The sequence below is a fragment of the Homarus americanus genome, unplaced genomic scaffold, assembly GCF_018991925.1.
Source record: "Homarus americanus isolate GMGI-L3 unplaced genomic scaffold, GMGI_Hamer_2.0 scaffold46197, whole genome shotgun sequence".
Taxonomy (NCBI): Eukaryota; Metazoa; Arthropoda; class Malacostraca; order Decapoda; family Nephropidae; genus Homarus; species Homarus americanus.
In genome coordinates, this window is record NW_024723050.1 from 3,171,673 (window position 1) to 3,190,049 (window position 18,377).

An 18,377-nucleotide genomic window follows, 5' to 3' on the forward strand; every position below is an offset into this window, starting at 1 on the left:
CAGTAAATGCTGTCTTAGCTTTATTTCTTTTTGGTGGTGCATAGAGCTTTGAGGCATACAGTATGTATGAATATTCTGTATGCTATGTATATTATGTATGTGCTCCATTTATGTACTATTTATTCAGCCTAGCTAGTAGCGTGTGGCAATGTATTTATCAATGTCCCACATGCCTAATTAATGTGCCTGGCGACATATGGAAGCTGTTAATGTATCACTTCCCATAGGTCGCCTAGAGAGTAGTTGACCAGCGGACAGAGTAAGGAGCGCTACCCACCCTTGTGTACATATCTTTTATCCAGTAAATAGAACCTACGAAACTATCCAGGTGTTTGTGTTCACTGCTGTAGATAGAACTTATTACCCAGAACACGAGCACAGTAGATGCACGCTTCAACACTTACCATTCATTCTTACACTTCACCAGTTTATGTAGTTAAGTACAGTCGACCCTCGCTAATTCGGACCCCTTTAATCCGGATTTCAGATAATTCGGACAAAATCTGAACTTTTTTTTTTTAGATTTGTAGGAATATTACCTACGCGGACCTTAAGCTAAAATGCTGGTCCACCCACTGCTGGGATAAAACACCAGCGTCTTTTTGGTTAAATGTAACATCTCCACCACTAGTGTGGGGGGGGGGATGCAACTTTTAGCTTCAGACATGAAAAATATTTACCATTTACTGCCAGTAAACAATGGAAACGTAAAATATGTAACAATTAGTAATGAAAAGTTGTGCAGTGCCTTCAGCAAATGAAGCTCACCAACTTACAATAGGTTAAATTACCTTACAACGTGTTTTCAGTACAGTATTACCCCGCTTAACGCGCTTTCACTTAACGCGTTTTCGCATATACGCGGTGCCTTGCCAAAGCTGAACTTTCACTTAACGCGGCATTTTTCATCATATACGCAGTGAGTGTCCGGCTCGAGAGCTATTTTTAGATTCGCACCACCCCACCACGCCACCCTGCCTGACTGCCTGTTTTAGCTCATAAAATTCATACAAATTACCCAGCCAGAATATAATTTACATTGCTGGAATTCTTATAATTTGGTGATCATTTTGAATATAAACAACATATATTTTGCATTAAACATACAATTTTTAGATAAAAATTGTTCTCTAGGTAATTATGTTATCTTTTGTCCAAAATATATGACATTTATATTCAAAATATTCCTGGTCTTACAAGGAATCCAGCAATGTCAATTATATTATCCTAACTTTAGTTTGAGGTATTATTTATTAAAATTTAGTGGTTATCCCACACATCTCCTTGGGACGGTTGGTGGGGGGTGGGGGGGAGGGAGGGACCGACCGACCGACCGACCATCTGTTACCCCGTGAAGAATTATTTTTTTTTTTGTTAACTGAAGATATTTGTTTTAGCTCATAAAATTCATACAAATTACCCGGTCAGAATATAATTTACATTGCTGGAATTCTTATAATTTGGTGATCATTTTGAATATAAACAACATATATTTTGCATTAAACATACAATTTTTAGATAAAAATTGTTCTCTAGGTAATTATGTTATCTTTTGTCCAAAATATATGACATTTATATTCAAAATATTCCTGGTCTTACAAGGAATCCAGCAATGTCAATTATATTATCCTAACTTTAATCTGAGGTATTATTTAATACTAAATGTTAAAAACTCTTGAATGGAGGATTGGTGGGGGTGGGGGGAGGGTTGGGACTGACCACGCGGTTGGAAGAGGGGGGGAAGGCAAGGTGGGGTACTTTGATTGACAGATAGTGTCGAAGAATATTTTTTTTTTTTTATTAACTGAAGATATTTGTTTTAGCTCATAAAATTCATACAAATTATCCGGCCAGAATATAATTTACATTGCTGGAATTCTTACAATTTGCTGATCATTTTGAATATAAACATCATAGATTTTGCATTAGACATACAAATTTTAGATGTAAAGTTTATTCTGAGTAAATATGTTATCTTTTGTGAAAAATATATGACATTTATATTCAAAATATTCCTGGTCTTACAAGGAATCCAGCAATGTCAATTATATTATCCTAACTTTAGTTTGAGGAATTATTTATTACTATACCTGGTTTTCCCCCAAAAATTTCTCAGAGGGAAGAGCCAGTGAGTGTAGTGTGAGAAGAGGGGGAGGGAGTTGAGTCCATTATTTGAATGGACATTAACTTGGCGACTGTATTTCTCTATTTCTCTTAAGTATTAATTGTGTGCATGTACCATCATAAAATTAAGATGTTATTTTTACTACAACATAGTTATTTGTCGTCAAAAAGTGGAGTTTGGGGGTCGGGCTGGGTTCTATTGGAATTAATCCCATATGTTCTGTTATTCACTTAACGCGGTTTTCACTTAACACGGGACCCTCTGGGTTCAATTGACCGCGTTAAGTGGGGTACAACTGTAGTCTATGTTGAAGTTCTTAGCACAGGCTAACTTATCATATCATATACGGTATCACAGTTCTCATTGATCTACAAAAAATACCGGTAATAAAAACTTTTTCGATATTTCACACTTATAATACCCGGTAATCTACTTCAACCTCCTATTGTTTATAATGACGCACCACCAGCTGTGAGTATCAGCTAGACGGCACACGTGTTTTTCGAATCGTTTTCAGTTAAAAAACTGTTACATCACACGTATATTTTACCCAAACTGCGCCTGAATGAATATATTCTCGGAAATAAATAGTTGTTTTGCTGAAACGTGATGTATTTTAATGTAAAATAGGATAAAATACATGACGAAAACAAAAGGTTTTACCTAACCTTCCGATGTTCAAGAGAAGTTACTCATTTTTTTAATAGTTTTTGGTTAAAATACTGTTATATTAGAATGATATTCTATTCATACTGTGCTTGATATAATGCATTCACGGAAATGTAATATTTTTGCTGAAATGACGTATGTATTACAGTGGAAAGTGGGATAAAATCGTGACGAAAACAATGACTTTCGCTTTCTTTCGTTCAAAAGATGTTACCGTAATCGCTTTTCGATTGGTTTTCAGTTAAAAAACTGTTGTATTACAATAATATTCTATCCTAATTGACTTGAATAAATACTACGATACCATATTTCTGAATATTTCATTAAAATCCATCCAAATCATTTTCCTTGTCATCGTTTGCAGCACCAAACAGCTTCTCCCAGTCCTCTCCTTGAACAGTGCTAGAGGGTACGTGTTTTTTTAATCGTTTTCAGTTAAAAAACTGTTACATCACATGTATATTTTACCTAAACTGCGCCTGAATGAATATATTCTTGGAAATAAATAGTAGTTTTGCTGAAACGTGATGTATTTCAATGTAAAATAGGATAAAATACATGACGAAAACAAAAGACTTTACCTAGGCTTCCGATGTTCTTGAGATGTTACTCGTTTTTTTAATAGTTTTCGGTTAAAATACTGTTATATTACAATGATATTCTATTCATACTGTGCTTGATATACAGTGGGGTATGCTATAACGAATCTAATTGGTTCTAGAACCTTGTTCGTTATAGCATTTGTTCGTTATAGGATTAATTCGTTCCAGGCCCCCAAATACAACCACTTAACACTGAAAAATATAATATAAAATTGTAAAAATTTTAAAAAAGTGCATAAATAAGCATCTAAACCCCTGAAATAAAGAACATCATTAATACTTGTAATAAAAAAACAATAAATTAGTAAAAAAAAAAGAAAGAAAAAAAAAGAATTTTAGTTTCTAAATAATGTTCGTTGTAGGAGTTTCGTTCGTTATAGCAATCTCAATTTTATAGGTAAAACCGTTCGTTATAGGAATATTCGCAGTAGGATCCGTTCGTTATAGCATACCCCACTGTACTACATTCACGGAAATGTAATATTTTTGCTGAAATTACTTACGTATTACAGCGGAAAGTGGGATAAAATTGTGATGAAAACAATAACTCTGAAATATAATGCAATATTAACCCCTAAATCGGTTAATTCGGACAATCGGCTAAAACGGACACCCTTCCCCCCCCTATTAGTCCGAATTAACGGGGGTCGACTGTACAGTATATAACTTGATTAAAGGTTTTATCACAGTTTTACACTGTAATAACAAATGGTTAATGGAAATTTCTGCATTAACATTTCAGTTACCTACATGATTTCTTTCCCCCCATACTCATGTAGTTTGAGCTTCAGTTTAATATTTGATAATTTTATAGAGAATACTACGAGGTCACTTGCTCAGACACAAGTGTACTGACAAATTCATAGACAGTATTTCAGTATTACAAAGAACATAGAACTCACATACCGGTACACATATTTGTGTCTTAACCACTGGAGGATCAGAGATGTACGTTTTACCGGTATATGTCATATAGGTACAGAGTATATATATAAGGCATCTAGCGTAGGAATGACGAACTCACCAAATCATAGTTTTGAGTAAACGCACGTCAAAGTTTTAAAATTGTAATATCACACAGCGCCATGGAATATTGATAGAATTGCCTCAGTTATGTTCTATATTGATAATTTTTGTGTGTAGAAGGTGTGCATAATACAATGACAAGTCTGTTGTACCAAAAAATATTATAAATAGCCAGTAAAATAAATATTGTTCTTCCCAATGTACACGTAAAAAAAAAGTTTCACAAGACAAACAATCATTTTTATAAAATCAGGTGATTATTACATAATGGGAAAACATTAAAATAAGAGCACTATCGATGAGAAACACATGCACGACACCGTGTGTACTAACACTGGGGTGGGTAATCGACACTCACAGGCTGAGCGGGTGGGTATAGCTGCCTCCCTGTGTTCCCATTGGTTGTGCGGCCCCAGCCAGGCTGCCGAGTTCGTCACTCCTACACTCACGCTTGGCGCGTTTTCGGGCCTGACCGCGTGGTTCATTTCACCCCTAAATCTATACGAAAACAACAGGGAGTAGAGACTAACTCGCCACTTCCTGACATCACAATTGGAAAGATAAAGCCTGGAAAATTCCGAAACCATAGAAAACAGATTTTTGGGGGGACTGGCGAGTTCGTCCCTCCTACGCTAGGCGCCTCATATACAGTACAGTATGTCGCTAACGAATACACCCACCTCTCATTTTTCGCGGGAGTTACGTTCTAGAAAACCACCGCTAGATTAAAAAATGCATAAATTAAACATAATTTTCCCATAAAATTACATGTAAATGGTACAGGTTAGGGGAACCATCATATACCGCACAGGGTACCAACCTCTGACCCATGCTCCCCTATCTGAAGGCGGGTGATCACATTTAATTTCTCGCCATTGCGATTGTTTTTCGTGCCTTTTTAGCTTTAGGCGTCCCAGAGGAGGCAGATGAGTGTTTTCCAGACATGCTCAATGTGGAAAACAGCGTTTAACACTAAAAAGGGACGTGATAAACACACAATGCAAATGAGAGCACAGAGAAAAAGTAGTGCTGGTGTGAACTGAGTAAGTGATACACAGGAAGCTTTCTGGACGTCGTCACAGTTGTTAGTACAGAATACTTCATTGTCATCATTATCTTCATCATTAGTAGTAAAAATCTTTATTATTACATTATTATAATTATTATTATTAATAATAATAATATTAAAATTGTTGATGTTGATATGACTGCAACTTTATAGTAATAACTTACAAGCACCTCACCAGGCATCACACGCAACATCCACTACCAGGCAAATATGCGCGGCAAATTTAAACTGTCTTGACCGCGTTATTTCAAAAATAGGTGCGCGTAAGTTAGCTTTTGGTATTAATTGAACAATCGCATTGTTCCAAAAATGCTTAACTCAAACGCACGTAAAACGCGAGTTACCTGTATGGCGAGAAATATTCATTGTACCTGTATGTCAATTGTTTCACAAATACGTTGTCTACATCATCCACCGTTTTATACTGTGTCTGTGTGTACCTGAATATGATGCATGAATAGTGTTGAAAGCATCTTATATAATAAGTAAGAAAAGTGCCCTACAAATATTAAGTTTCTACCACGCCAAAATACATCGGTCACCTCTCACATGACTAGCACTTATTCCATTATTATGTGTAAGTAGCCACAGAACTTGCAGAAAAGTCATTTCAATGTGCTAGTGTGCCTTATGGATAAAGAAAATACGTACTGTATACTGTACAGTAATATAGAGAAATAAAATTTAAAAAATAAAGAGTGTATGGGCATGTTATGTGTGGAAGATATCACCAGAACAGACAAGTGCTTGTTTCCTGTATGAAGGCTGTGCACATGCCAGTGTTACATAAGACCCTTTTAACATGACAGTATAAATATCACCATAATTCCCATATTATTTAGGTTAAGTTCTCTCTTCATTTAACCACACTGCTAATTTCCTTCCTCTTCTTATCATTTAATTACCAATATCCTCTTCATCTTTACAAGTACATAGTACTCTTGTGTCTTCATATGAAAAAACAGAAATTATGAAAACATTGGAGAGCATTAGTGAAGATGCCAGTTATGAGGACAAAACAACTGGTGAAGCTACTGTACATTTTTGCTAAAGTGAAGTGATTTTGTGTTCTGGTTGACCTTGACAATTATGACATCTCCTTTCAACTTACCGTCGAGCGAAGGTGAACCTCGAGGCACAGTGGGCATCTCAACTGGTGCACGAGCAATAGCCTGATTCGAAGTTCCAATACTGTATCATATTATATATTCTATCATGTTCGTAAGTAAAACAAATGCATTATAGAAACACGATAAGAAAAATTTTAATCCATGCTAACATGTTCGAGGGTAAGCATTAATTTTTACATCTTGGCTGACCAGTGATTAATTGCCTGGTTTGTGTGTTTCTGGAGGTAGGGTGGGGAAGGGATGCACCCAGCGAAGTTGCCGGTTAGGAATTGCGAAGCTACCAGTCTGTGTGGCTTATAATTTTATAAGTGACATGGATTGTACATAGTTTTATTTGTGTGTACTTTTAATATAGTGAGCCCTTCATCCCAGCATTTTCATGAGGTTGTATTATATGAGTACTACTGTATTTACCAGTAATTACTCATTAAAACAGGTACTGTGTGGACGGTTTGTGAATGAGCATATGATGATGCATGGGCTGATGGAGGAACACAAGATGGTGCTAAGTTTCTCTGACCTGTCTGTGTGGTGCTACGCCTGTGATGTTTACGTCCACCACCAAGTAAGACATTTTAAAATTTTAGTGAACTGCTAAACTTCATTACTGCTCCATTATCCTATTTTCAGTAACCAATTTTCTTCCTTGAATGTTTTTTACTTCAGTACTCTAAAGTAATGGTTAGCAGTACTATAAAGTAATGGTTAGCACTGGAGTTGGTGTTACAGTAACATGTTCAAATATATTACCAGAATGGAGAAATTTATTTAATTTCATGTATCAGTAATATGAAGTGGATCAGGTTTCTTTAAATTATATTATTTGTCTTTATTCTATTTTGGAAACTGTACAAGAAGGTAGAGTTAGCAACCTCACAATGCATCTGACAAGACAGTTTGAAAGAGATAATGACAGTCATTTGAGGAAATCTCTTACTCGTGACTTCAGGTGTCTTGTGCTGGAGTTGGAAAGGCCTGGCAAATATGGAAGAAGAAATTAAACTCAGCTTTTTATATAGTACAAACCAGTGTAAAAAGAAAGAAAGGATAATTTGGTGAACATATACTAAAAAAAAGACTGATTCAGTCAATTAGTCTAATAAGAAACCAGGAAGTTGATATGTAGGCTGAGGATTTGGGTACATAAGTGTGTCGGCATTTTGACTTGTTGCCATACCCCTTTCTTGTTTTTCTACACATGCCTTGCACTGCTCTTCTTGATTGTTTTCCCACCTTTCTTTGAAGTTTTAGTGCCCATTTACTTAATTTGATCCTTGTCATGATCCCAATATCCTTTATACCTGGGGAGTGAAACCTACCCCAAGTTATCATCAAATAAAGGAACAAACAGGGAACACGGCAATAATTATCCCCACAAAAACCGACTCAACTGAATGTACTTGAATAAATAAGAATAAGTTGGAGTAAATGAGTCACAAATGGGAAGATAATTAAATAATTCAATTTATGTTCTTAAAGGAGTACTGTCTAGCAACCATGGAATTTAAGGGAATAAGTGATTGTATATTAAAATAAGAGTGATGCCGGAAGGGTGAAAATATACCGTTAAGGAGTTAAATCAAATGAATACTACTTAACATTAACTATATTAAACACAGACATTACAATATATACACAGCAATCACAACCAACTGGTTAATTCCTACCAAATAGGAGATTCCTTAACACCAGGATTCCTTCCTAGGCCTAAGTTAACGTGCCACTAATTACCAGATACCACTAGGGTATTGTAGATGACTGAACAAGGCACGTCTGTACTGGGTTGGTGTGGACACGTCCTACCTATAGCTTATACCAACTGTTACTAGAGAGAGAGTCTCTGCCCACCCAGCATATGAGTGAGGAGAGTCTTAGATCACATGACTCACGACAGTTGCCAAATAGTCTTATAACTAATTAATACTACTCTTGGTTTGACTTAACAGAGTAACACAAATGATGCATATTAATGACATATATAGATATACAATTAACCTAAGTAACTAAGAACAACAATAAGATAATAGTAAAAATAACAAGTTATTAATAGCTTGTGTGGAGTGGAGGCGTAAACAGATGCCACACGACATGCTTGTTGCTATAGGGTTATGGGCACATGACAATCCTCTTTGCCACTGATTAACTCTCTTGCCTTCTTTATTACATACACATGGCAATTATTGGACATGTATAGACTCTACCTGAACATGTGACAGTGTTGGTCAGGTGCTTACACTCCCATGCCACACAAAAATAGGAAAGATGTGATGGCAAATGGATTGATAAAATAATGTAAAAAAAAAAGGTTATGCAATATGAAAGTTAATTTATAAGTCACATGTGTACAGTACAGTATTTAAAAACTTTCTTCATAAATATCTTATCGAGTACAGGGGTAATAGCAACACAACAGGAGCCATGCAACCATCTTCTTTACAAAAACTTTCTTCTTTTTTGTTCTTTTGCAACCTCTTCCTTGTATGGCACATGTTGGCCAAAACCAAGAGGAACACACACACACACACACACACACACACACTCACTCTCTCTCTTTTTTGTGTGTGTGTGAACAAGCTTGGGTGTGTCTGATTCCTGTATCATTATACAGTACCATACATAAGATTTACATTTTACTCTACTGTACTCGACTATTTATTTATTTCCTTGTAGATCTTACACGAAGCCAAGCGAGCAGCTCATCTGGATAAGTTTGGCGAGGATATTCCTGAATTTTCATGATGATGTTCGCTTCACCTCAGTGTCTCTAGAAAAGCTGTGGGATCTCTTCCTGCATCGTCTTATTACAAATAGTGCTTATTTATGTATAAAGATTATACTTGAGTATGAGGATAAATATTATCTAATATTCCTATTTTTGCAAGGATGGCATTAAATATTTTATCCCTTTTTAGTCAGTAAGAACAATGATTCTGCCCAAATATTTAGCAGTGGTTACCTACAATAGATGGAAAGGAGAATTTACTAGTAGTTACTGGCACCCCACATACACTATCTGAGCACAGTATTGTGGGTCAGCTAGAAATCAAGCTCACCTTACATTTAGTCCCTCCATAACAGGGGTGTTTGTGCATAATGATTTCACTAAAGGAGCATCAAGGTCAATGGGCCTTACTCATTACATGTTGCCCACTCAATGGGAGTTTGGTCACATGCTACTGCCTTAAGTGACATTAGTAATGCACACTTTTGTATTAATTTGTATACTTGAGACAAAGTTACACTCCAGAAATGTTTCTTCCTTTATTAGTCCTAATAGAAGATGTACCAGGATGTTGTAAAAATCCATTTCACTTCATTCTTACAGTCATAGAAAAATAAATAGTAAGCCACCTTGTGCTAATACTTTTTATCTGAATGGAACTCCATCTCATTTTGAAATGTTACATGAAGCATTTGAAGTACTGTATATGTTATTTTATGATCATTTCAAGATATTAATTACATTTGGTATATTTGAAGTATATTTTTTTGTCTCAGTAACCATAAGTGTTATAGTGAATTATCTTACCATTACAAGCCTCCTGACTATATATTGTAGTTAATTATAATCCATGTAGGTAAGCCAGGGGAGTTTAAACACTGTCCATATTACCATGTGTCTTGGTAAATGCTGTACATTATATGTTCACTGGATGTAGAGGTTTTTTTTCTCATATTTATGAGTGCTTCAAAGGAAAAACATTGAAACTCTTTAGACAAATAAGATTTTTTTTTTTTTTTTTTTTTTTTAAGAAAAATAATGAGTTATTGATGACAGTGTAAATAAACCTTAATATTTAGACACAAGTATACAGCTTCCAACCAGTGACTAGACCCCCAGGGATATGATGGATGGAGTTTAAACACCTCTGGCTTATCTGTGGGGACTGTAGTAAATACTGCTTTAGCCTAATATGAAATACTGTATGCTTAGATATTATACTTCACAAATAGCTTTAAGTAACAAAATCCAAGGTAATACCTGAATTTTTCTTATTTGGGAGACAAATACTATATATATGTTAATTATGTAGATAAGCTGGTATAATTTTAGTGTTCACAACTCATCATACAGCATCTTCCAGTGATAACCATGAATCCCATTGTGTCATCTACTCTGAAGTCAATTTTAAATTTCTCCTTTATTTGACTTAATTAAAAGTCAAGGTTGACTTTGTTAAGGCTACCCAATGATGATATTAAGAATATTGTTCTACAACATCTAAAGAATGAAAACTTTGATGCCTCTGTACTTCCAGCAGTTTATTAGTGGTCTTGTCAAGGATAATTTTAACTTCAAATTTACCTCATCATTGAAGATGACAACGATGAGGTCAGAGAAGAGATTTGTAAGTATGATAAATTATTGTTATTATCCTGCCACCAAACATTTAACATCTCAGGGAAATTAATTAAGCAAGACCACAAGAACCTGTAGTCATGGCAGCATGTAACTGAAATGGAGGATGTTACAATACCAGGTGGTGGCAAGTAATGGTATTTTGTTGGTGGGAGGTGAAGATGCTGGTTATGAAATCAGTTGTATACTGTATCATGTTTAAGCAGCATTAATGTTTGGCCATTTTGTTATTACAGACTTTTTCTTGCTAACTTTATAGTGATGAATGGATATTGCCATCACTTAGAATTACTGTCTGTGTATTTACTTGTACAGTACATATTATTTAGTCTCAGTAGTGAGCAGTACTATACAGATAGGAATGAAACACAGAGCTTTCATATGGAAGATAAGCATTTTAATGCTAGTACTGTATATTTAAATCCACATTCTTCATCCTTTTCTAATTTAGTCAGTAAATATATTTCTGCAATATAGCTTTAAGAATAAATTTCTTTACGAATTCTTGTACCTAGTGAACTTGCCATTAGTCGTGCTCATTTCTAGTACAGTATAGGTTTACATCTATCTGTGCCTGGACACTCAAGGACACACAGTAATATCACATCATAATTGGGTCCTCTCATCCTCTCCTGTAGGTTAGTATGGTGGGTGTAGAGTGAACATATACATAATCTTATATTTTTATCACTTGTTTATAGCTAACAATCTTCTTTTTTTCCCTCTTTGTTATACAGAGAAAACTAGACTAAATGCTAAAAATTCCATCATGGCACATTGTGTCTTGCAAGCACAACAAAACTACTCTAAATACTTCTATTAAGCCAACATTAGATTTGCATCACAATCATTCTAGCAGCACAACTGGTAAGACTATCAGAATTCTGTTTCTCTCCATGTAATTGGGAATGGAGTCTGAGTTGTGAGAAGGGTATGTAGGTAGCTGAAAATCTTTACCCGTCATATTTATATTAACTTTACTAAGGAAAGTTTAATGCTTTATATCTTTCAAAGCTGAAAATCTTCAATTTGACATTTTTAATTTTTCCTGAATAGGGAACTCATACAGTATGCTATACTGTATTTCTGAGAGGCTAGACCAAGGGTGTCAAAGTCATGGCCCGCAGGCCAAATGTGGCCCATGGTCAGGTGTGGCCCGCGGGATGATGGTAAAATTTATCATCCCGTGAAATTACGATAGAAATAGATATAATCATGTTTATTAAGTAAAATGAATTTCTCACACTTAAGATCAGACAAACACAAATGAGGTTTTCCCGGTAAGCCAGGTATGGCAATGTGTGAAGCTGTAATCTTCAATCCTGCAAATATGTGATATAGCACTTGTGTTGGCCCTGAAGAGGGTAACTAAAATAAGAATTGGCCTTCGAAAGGTTTTGAGTTTGACACCACTGGGCTAGACAGTTATATGTGAACAATATATCCTGAAATCCAATTGTGATAGAGCCTGTAGCTAACCAACCCGAGGATTGTACAGTATAGTGCTCACCAAAACTGGCAGGTTGTAATCCCAAAGATCCCCCAACTTTCAGGCCCTGGTGACCTCCACTGATCAGATTTACCCTTGGAACTCTCATGATTAATTCTTCCTCCTGTAATAGTCGAAAGGCGGGTGCATACAACACCAGTGAGAGAGAACTGGGCAGTTTTCTACTGATAGTGGTCTTGGCTCCCCACCCTATTTTTATGGGACATGATGGTGACAAAAAGAAGTAACTATGAGATTCTTCCACGATCATATATCTAATCCACAGTTGTTACCTAGCCACTAATTCTCAGAATTTCCTATGTCCAAGACCTGCCAAGTTTAGTGATTACATTACTCCAGTAGCCTAGCAGAAAGCATCAAGTCTTTAAGATTGTACTTCAACTTTTTTGTTTTCCTTTAATAATCAGATTAGAAAAAATGTACTTATATTCTGCAAAATCATTTAACATGAGCATAAGATGTATGCATTTCTTAAGTAAGGTCTGTAGGGAATTATTTCAATTAATATCCATTGTTGTGTTCATTTCCTATACAATGATAAGACTTGTAAGTACAAAACCATTTTTTTTTTTTTTTGCATTAAGACTAAAAGAATTTTGGAAAGAGTAGTATCTTAATATTAATTGAACATTTTTCTGATGGTAAAGAGAATTTCATGCAATGTACATGTAATAAAAGTTAAAAAAAATAACTACCTTCTGCCATCGAGAGAGAAATAAAAGATCTCTGTATGCCAAGTAGTTAAATCAAACATTTGTATTTTAATATGATGTTTTTATTGCAGTTATTGTAATCCATACATTAATTTCTTTCTACTCATGTGGGAAGTACAGTATATTACTGCAGTGACAGAAAAGAAATACGACAGCACTTACAGGAACATGATACACCGCCAACCCTGGAACCATAGAAGCAAAAATGATGAGAAGTGAACTTGTACTGTAAGGTTCCTTTACATAACATCCTCCAAAAAATTTAACGGAAAAATGAAAATGTGCAGGAACCAAACTTAAACGAAAATGGATTTAGCCTTTCCACAACAAAACTATATAGTGAGCATCTACAAGAGGAATTACCCAGTTTTATTTCTGTACTTTCTTCGTGGGTGAAAGATTTGGTAAGTAGTATGAAGTCAATGCTGCAATTAATGTTTTAAGCCTTTATTTTTTATTTGTTGCAAAAATGTTGACACTTATTGTCTTCAAATTTATTCATATCATCAAGCTTGTCACATTATAAGAGGCTTATTTTATCTTAAATAGATTTGCCAAAACAGCTTCCTGAAAACTCACCATTTATTATCTCGGGTTTCATTTTTAATATTGTTTATTCATCGGCAACACCAAACTTTTTGTATTTTCTATAAGTAGACAAATATGATTGTTAGTTATGTTACAAACAGCCTTAAGGAATTTAGGTTTAAAGTATAAACTGTGCCTGATGTAGATCCTTGTTTCATATAGTGAAAAAGCTTGATTCATGAAAGCTTCATTACTGTTTAATAACTTTACACTTCAGGCACTAAATGTACACTAGATGGTGTATACTGGTGCACAAAGCATTCTATTCTGTAAATCCAACCATTTTTATGTAATGGGCATTGATAATTTCTGCTTAAAAGTTCAAAACTCAAGGTTGTTATAACAATGGTTACTATACACCTAAAACTTGGACTGTTGGTGTAATTTAGTGGGGTTTTTTTATTTTTTTTAGTTTTCGAAATTATTAGTTACTTTCTTTGTACATCCACTTTTAAATGTCATTAAATATATTACAGGTAGTCCTTATTTATCGAAGTTTGCATATTTCAGTTTAGATTTATCCCATTTATAATTTTTTATGACCAAAATATTTGATTTATCACATTTTGCTTCTTGCAATGCTATTGTAAGGTAAAAATTCAAACCAAGCTCAAATCACTGAGAACCTACAACACAAAGATGTGTGTAATGCAAGTTGTTTATGTATGTACAACATGCAGTTATTTACTGTATTTAGAATTGCCCAAAATCGTGTGCGAGTGCAAAATGTCATTTTAAATGTAATATTTGACATTATTAAATAAGAACGTGGTAAAGGAACAATTCATGAATGTTCACATGTATGAAATATCAGCCTAAGTACTCCCCAAAGTCCCATCAAGACTACATCCCTTCCTTTAGCACATTGTTTCGAGTGGAAAAATTAGTTTGCACACCACAAGGGTTTACATAAATTGGACCTTTGTGTTAAATGAGGACTGCCTGTAATGAATGCAGCATGTGAATATATAGTTTACTCTGATTCTTTTTAACTTGAACTTGTTATTGTAAGTGAGAAGTTTGTGCAATTTTCAAATGTTTTAAATGACTGTGATGTAAAAAAAAAAAAAAAAAAATTAAATGGCCTAATTAATGCATGATTAAATGCAGACATCTACCTGCATTTGGTGTTGGTCATATAGTTTTAAATGAGGCATATGTAAACAATGTTAGAATCTTAAGGCAAGTGACCTTGACAGAGTCCTCACAGTGAAAGGATTTAGTGATTTATTATTACCAATAATATAACAACTGTGATAAAATCATATTAGTGACTTTTTTTTTAGATAAATTCTTTATTAGTTATTCGGATCATATCTAACAACTTTATAAATCAGAACACTGGATGCTCTTATTTTTCTTCAAAATAGCTCTTATTTTTCTTCAAAATAAATGTCTTCTAAATGTTTCATGAATGGTATGACAGTACTGATGATTAGGATAAACAATGTCAGAAATATGTAAAAGTATTATTTGTATTCACTGCAGATATTTAGTTTTTAAAGTTTTGCAGGTTGTACACAATTATTTTGTAGGAGCCCTAAACATGTAGGTTCTTGCACACTACAGAGGCAAGATTTAAATAATTATTACCTTGGGTAGACAACTCATTACCTATACCTTCTAAGCTAACTCAACTTATTCTGCTGACAGATAGCACTAGTGTTGCTCAACTCATCTCTTAACCAAATGACTAAACCAAAGGGGAAAAAACAGGCAAAGTAATTCTCTCAGTAGTCTTATCATTAATAGTATACAATCCTACTACAGTATATAATTTATAGTTTAAGAGTTTGAAAGTATTTTGTGTAACAAATAATAGGATTAATACTTTCTTTTTATTTAATGTGCTACATTTGTCTTCCGTGAGCTTTTCATGTAGAATTTTGTAATGTAACAGTTTGACATTATTACATTATTAAAAAGAAGTCTAAGATGGTTGCCATGAGCCTAGAAAGGTGAAGACCTGCTTATCCATATTTTATGACTAATCTTAACTATGACCTATTTGTACTAATACATTTTCAGTTGAATTCCTTTATGGATATACAGTACAGGGTATTAGTGATGTATAAGATGTCAGATTTCAGACAACCGCGAATGTGGATGGTCGTGCATAAATTTATAACCTTATCTGATAATTTAAATTCATGTATAATTCAGTGAATTGACATTTGATTATAAATATTAGGCAGAGTATTCATCTGAAGTGACCCATTGTCCCACAAATTAATTAGTATTATATTGTAATAATTACTTGCATGCAAATTTTCACCTAATAACTGTTACAAGGACCGAACTCGTCTTGTATCCCACCAACCACTTTCCCCAACCTCCACCCTTTGGAAGGTATTGAGCCTCTGACATTGCCAGTTACATTAACTTCAAGTGAAAACTGCACAAGTTTCGTATTAATATGCATTTTTGCCCGATCTCCTTTCAGCAGATTTCAGCTCTAATCATAGTAAGAAATGGAAAAACCCTCAACACAGCAGCAGCAAGTATGATCACGGTTTCTTTTTCATTTCTATTCACAAGACAGCTTTGCTTCAAATTTCAAGGATATATCAAAGTGTAGAGTTATAATTCATGTGTTTCCCCGTTATAATACATTAATTAAAGGACATTCGCATTCACTGGGTGTGGATGTTGAAATTTATGGAGATGGGACATACGGTACATCAATCACTAAAACTATATACAGTATATACAAGTAATATCTCCGATAGCTGTAATTGAAATTTGCCTGGAGAACTTCGGGGATGGGGATATTGTTTTCAGGTGTGAGAACTGAAAATTGGGCGCATTTTCCGGAAATTAAGAGAAAAATTTTCTGGGCCAAGAAACATTCCGTGGATAGTTGATTTTTTTACGGTTTTCAGAGATGATTTAGTGCTCAATTTCCAGAAATTCCAAGAAAATTTTCCCCAGAAATTTCCGGGGATGGGGGATTTTTTCCGGTTTCGAGTTTTCTCAATACCCAGAAATATCTTTCCCGGAAGTGCTCTGCATCAAATGTTCTGACTAACAGATATATCACTGTGTATAATAAAGTCATTTGTGAATTTTCACAATTATTGCAATTATTTCAATGTACTGTACAGTACTAAATAGGTCAAACTGGATAAGTAGTTCATATATGGCGATTGTTAACCATAAATAAATTGACCCTAAAATATCCAAAGTAAATGTTTTTCACATTTCTAATGATACAATGAAAACTACTACCAGAAATTTCTTTTGTTTTAAAATTACAGTTTAGGTCAGGAAACATTATTTGTCTAGAAAAGTTGGGAAATCTACACCTTCAAGACATCAAATGTGACAGGTGATCATATCCCAAGTTTAACCATAATAGTACATGGACAGTGAAGGGGGTTATCTGAATTTTTGTACCTCAACTATCCAACCAACTAACCAAATTTCTTCACTCCTCATTGTCCGGTGTACTATTTAAACAAGATTTTTACTAACGTCTTCTAGAAGGTGGATTTCGTAATTCATAATTGAAGTGTAGAAACCAACAGGCCACACTTCGGTGCTAAATGGATTTTATTACATTAAAAGAGGTACAATATTAACTGGTTTACAGAAGATAATTCAATTTAACTAAAATAAATGTTAGTATCTTAGATGACTGGGGGTACATTAACAGAGTTATAAACAGGAATCTCAAAGTTAACTGTAAGAGTTAAATGTAAAATCTTTGTTCAGGTTTAAATTTAACATCTCGGTAAATGGTGCACCATAGATCTTCAATATTTTTTGATTTGTTGACCGAAAGGCAAATCATGTTTATATTTCAAATGCATTCAACATGAAAGAAATTGTTGACCATTATTTGAATAATATAAATAGCAAAGGTCTTCAAATATTGAAATAAATGTTAACCAAAATGCAAGAGAGGTATTATAGCGCTTATTAATATATTTACCATGGGGTGATGGTGTCAGTATAAATTTTATTTTATCAACCATTCACAATTGCAGGCTAGCCATTAAACCCGACACCAGATATTTCAGTAGGCTAATGTATTCATTTCAATGAAATCTTGGCAAATACTTTACTAAAGAAGAAAATAGAAGTTTGCTGCTATTAAAAAAAATATATATATGTATATGTATATATATATATGTATGTATATATATATACAGTGAGTTCTGCTATAACGCCTGTTTTGATAACGCGAATTTGCTCTAACGCGATTTATGAATTAGGAAAGATAATTGTATAACGCGATTTTTGCTTACTATTTCTCCAATTTTGTGGTAAACAGTATTAACTGTGAATATAGTAAAGAAGAATGTCAACAAGAAGCGTTCTGGTGATAGAATTCCCGGTGATGATCGTAAAAGAAAGGATATAACACTTGAAGAGAAGCTCGATTTTATCAACCTCAAAATCACCCTTCTCCCCCATCAAGTAAAGTGTTACATTTACTGTATGATTTCATTATTAGATATGAATGTAACATTTATTTAGACTGTGCTATCCTTTGTGTTAGGCTAACTACTAAATTTTTTCGATTTCGAGTAATCTGCACCTAACCCTATTTTCTCCATAAGCCCTGTTATTTCTATTACGC

General features: G+C 34.4%; 1 protein-coding gene across 2 annotated transcripts in view; it reads left to right on the plus strand.

Annotated features, from left to right (window-relative positions):
- LOC121863272 (histone deacetylase 6-like) overlaps positions 1-13,256 on the plus strand; it is a 118,075-nt gene extending 104,819 nt beyond the window's left edge. For both annotated transcript variants that reach the window (XM_042361845.1, XM_042361846.1), the window contains exons 30-31: positions 7,058-7,186; positions 9,292-13,256. In XM_042361845.1, coding sequence (XP_042217779.1) covers positions 7,058-7,186; positions 9,292-9,360 — 198 coding nt within the window. In that variant the 3' untranslated portion in view covers positions 9,361-13,256. The remainder of the gene's footprint in view (positions 1-7,057; positions 7,187-9,291) is intronic.
- The last annotated feature ends 5,121 nt before the right edge of the window (positions 13,257-18,377 follow it).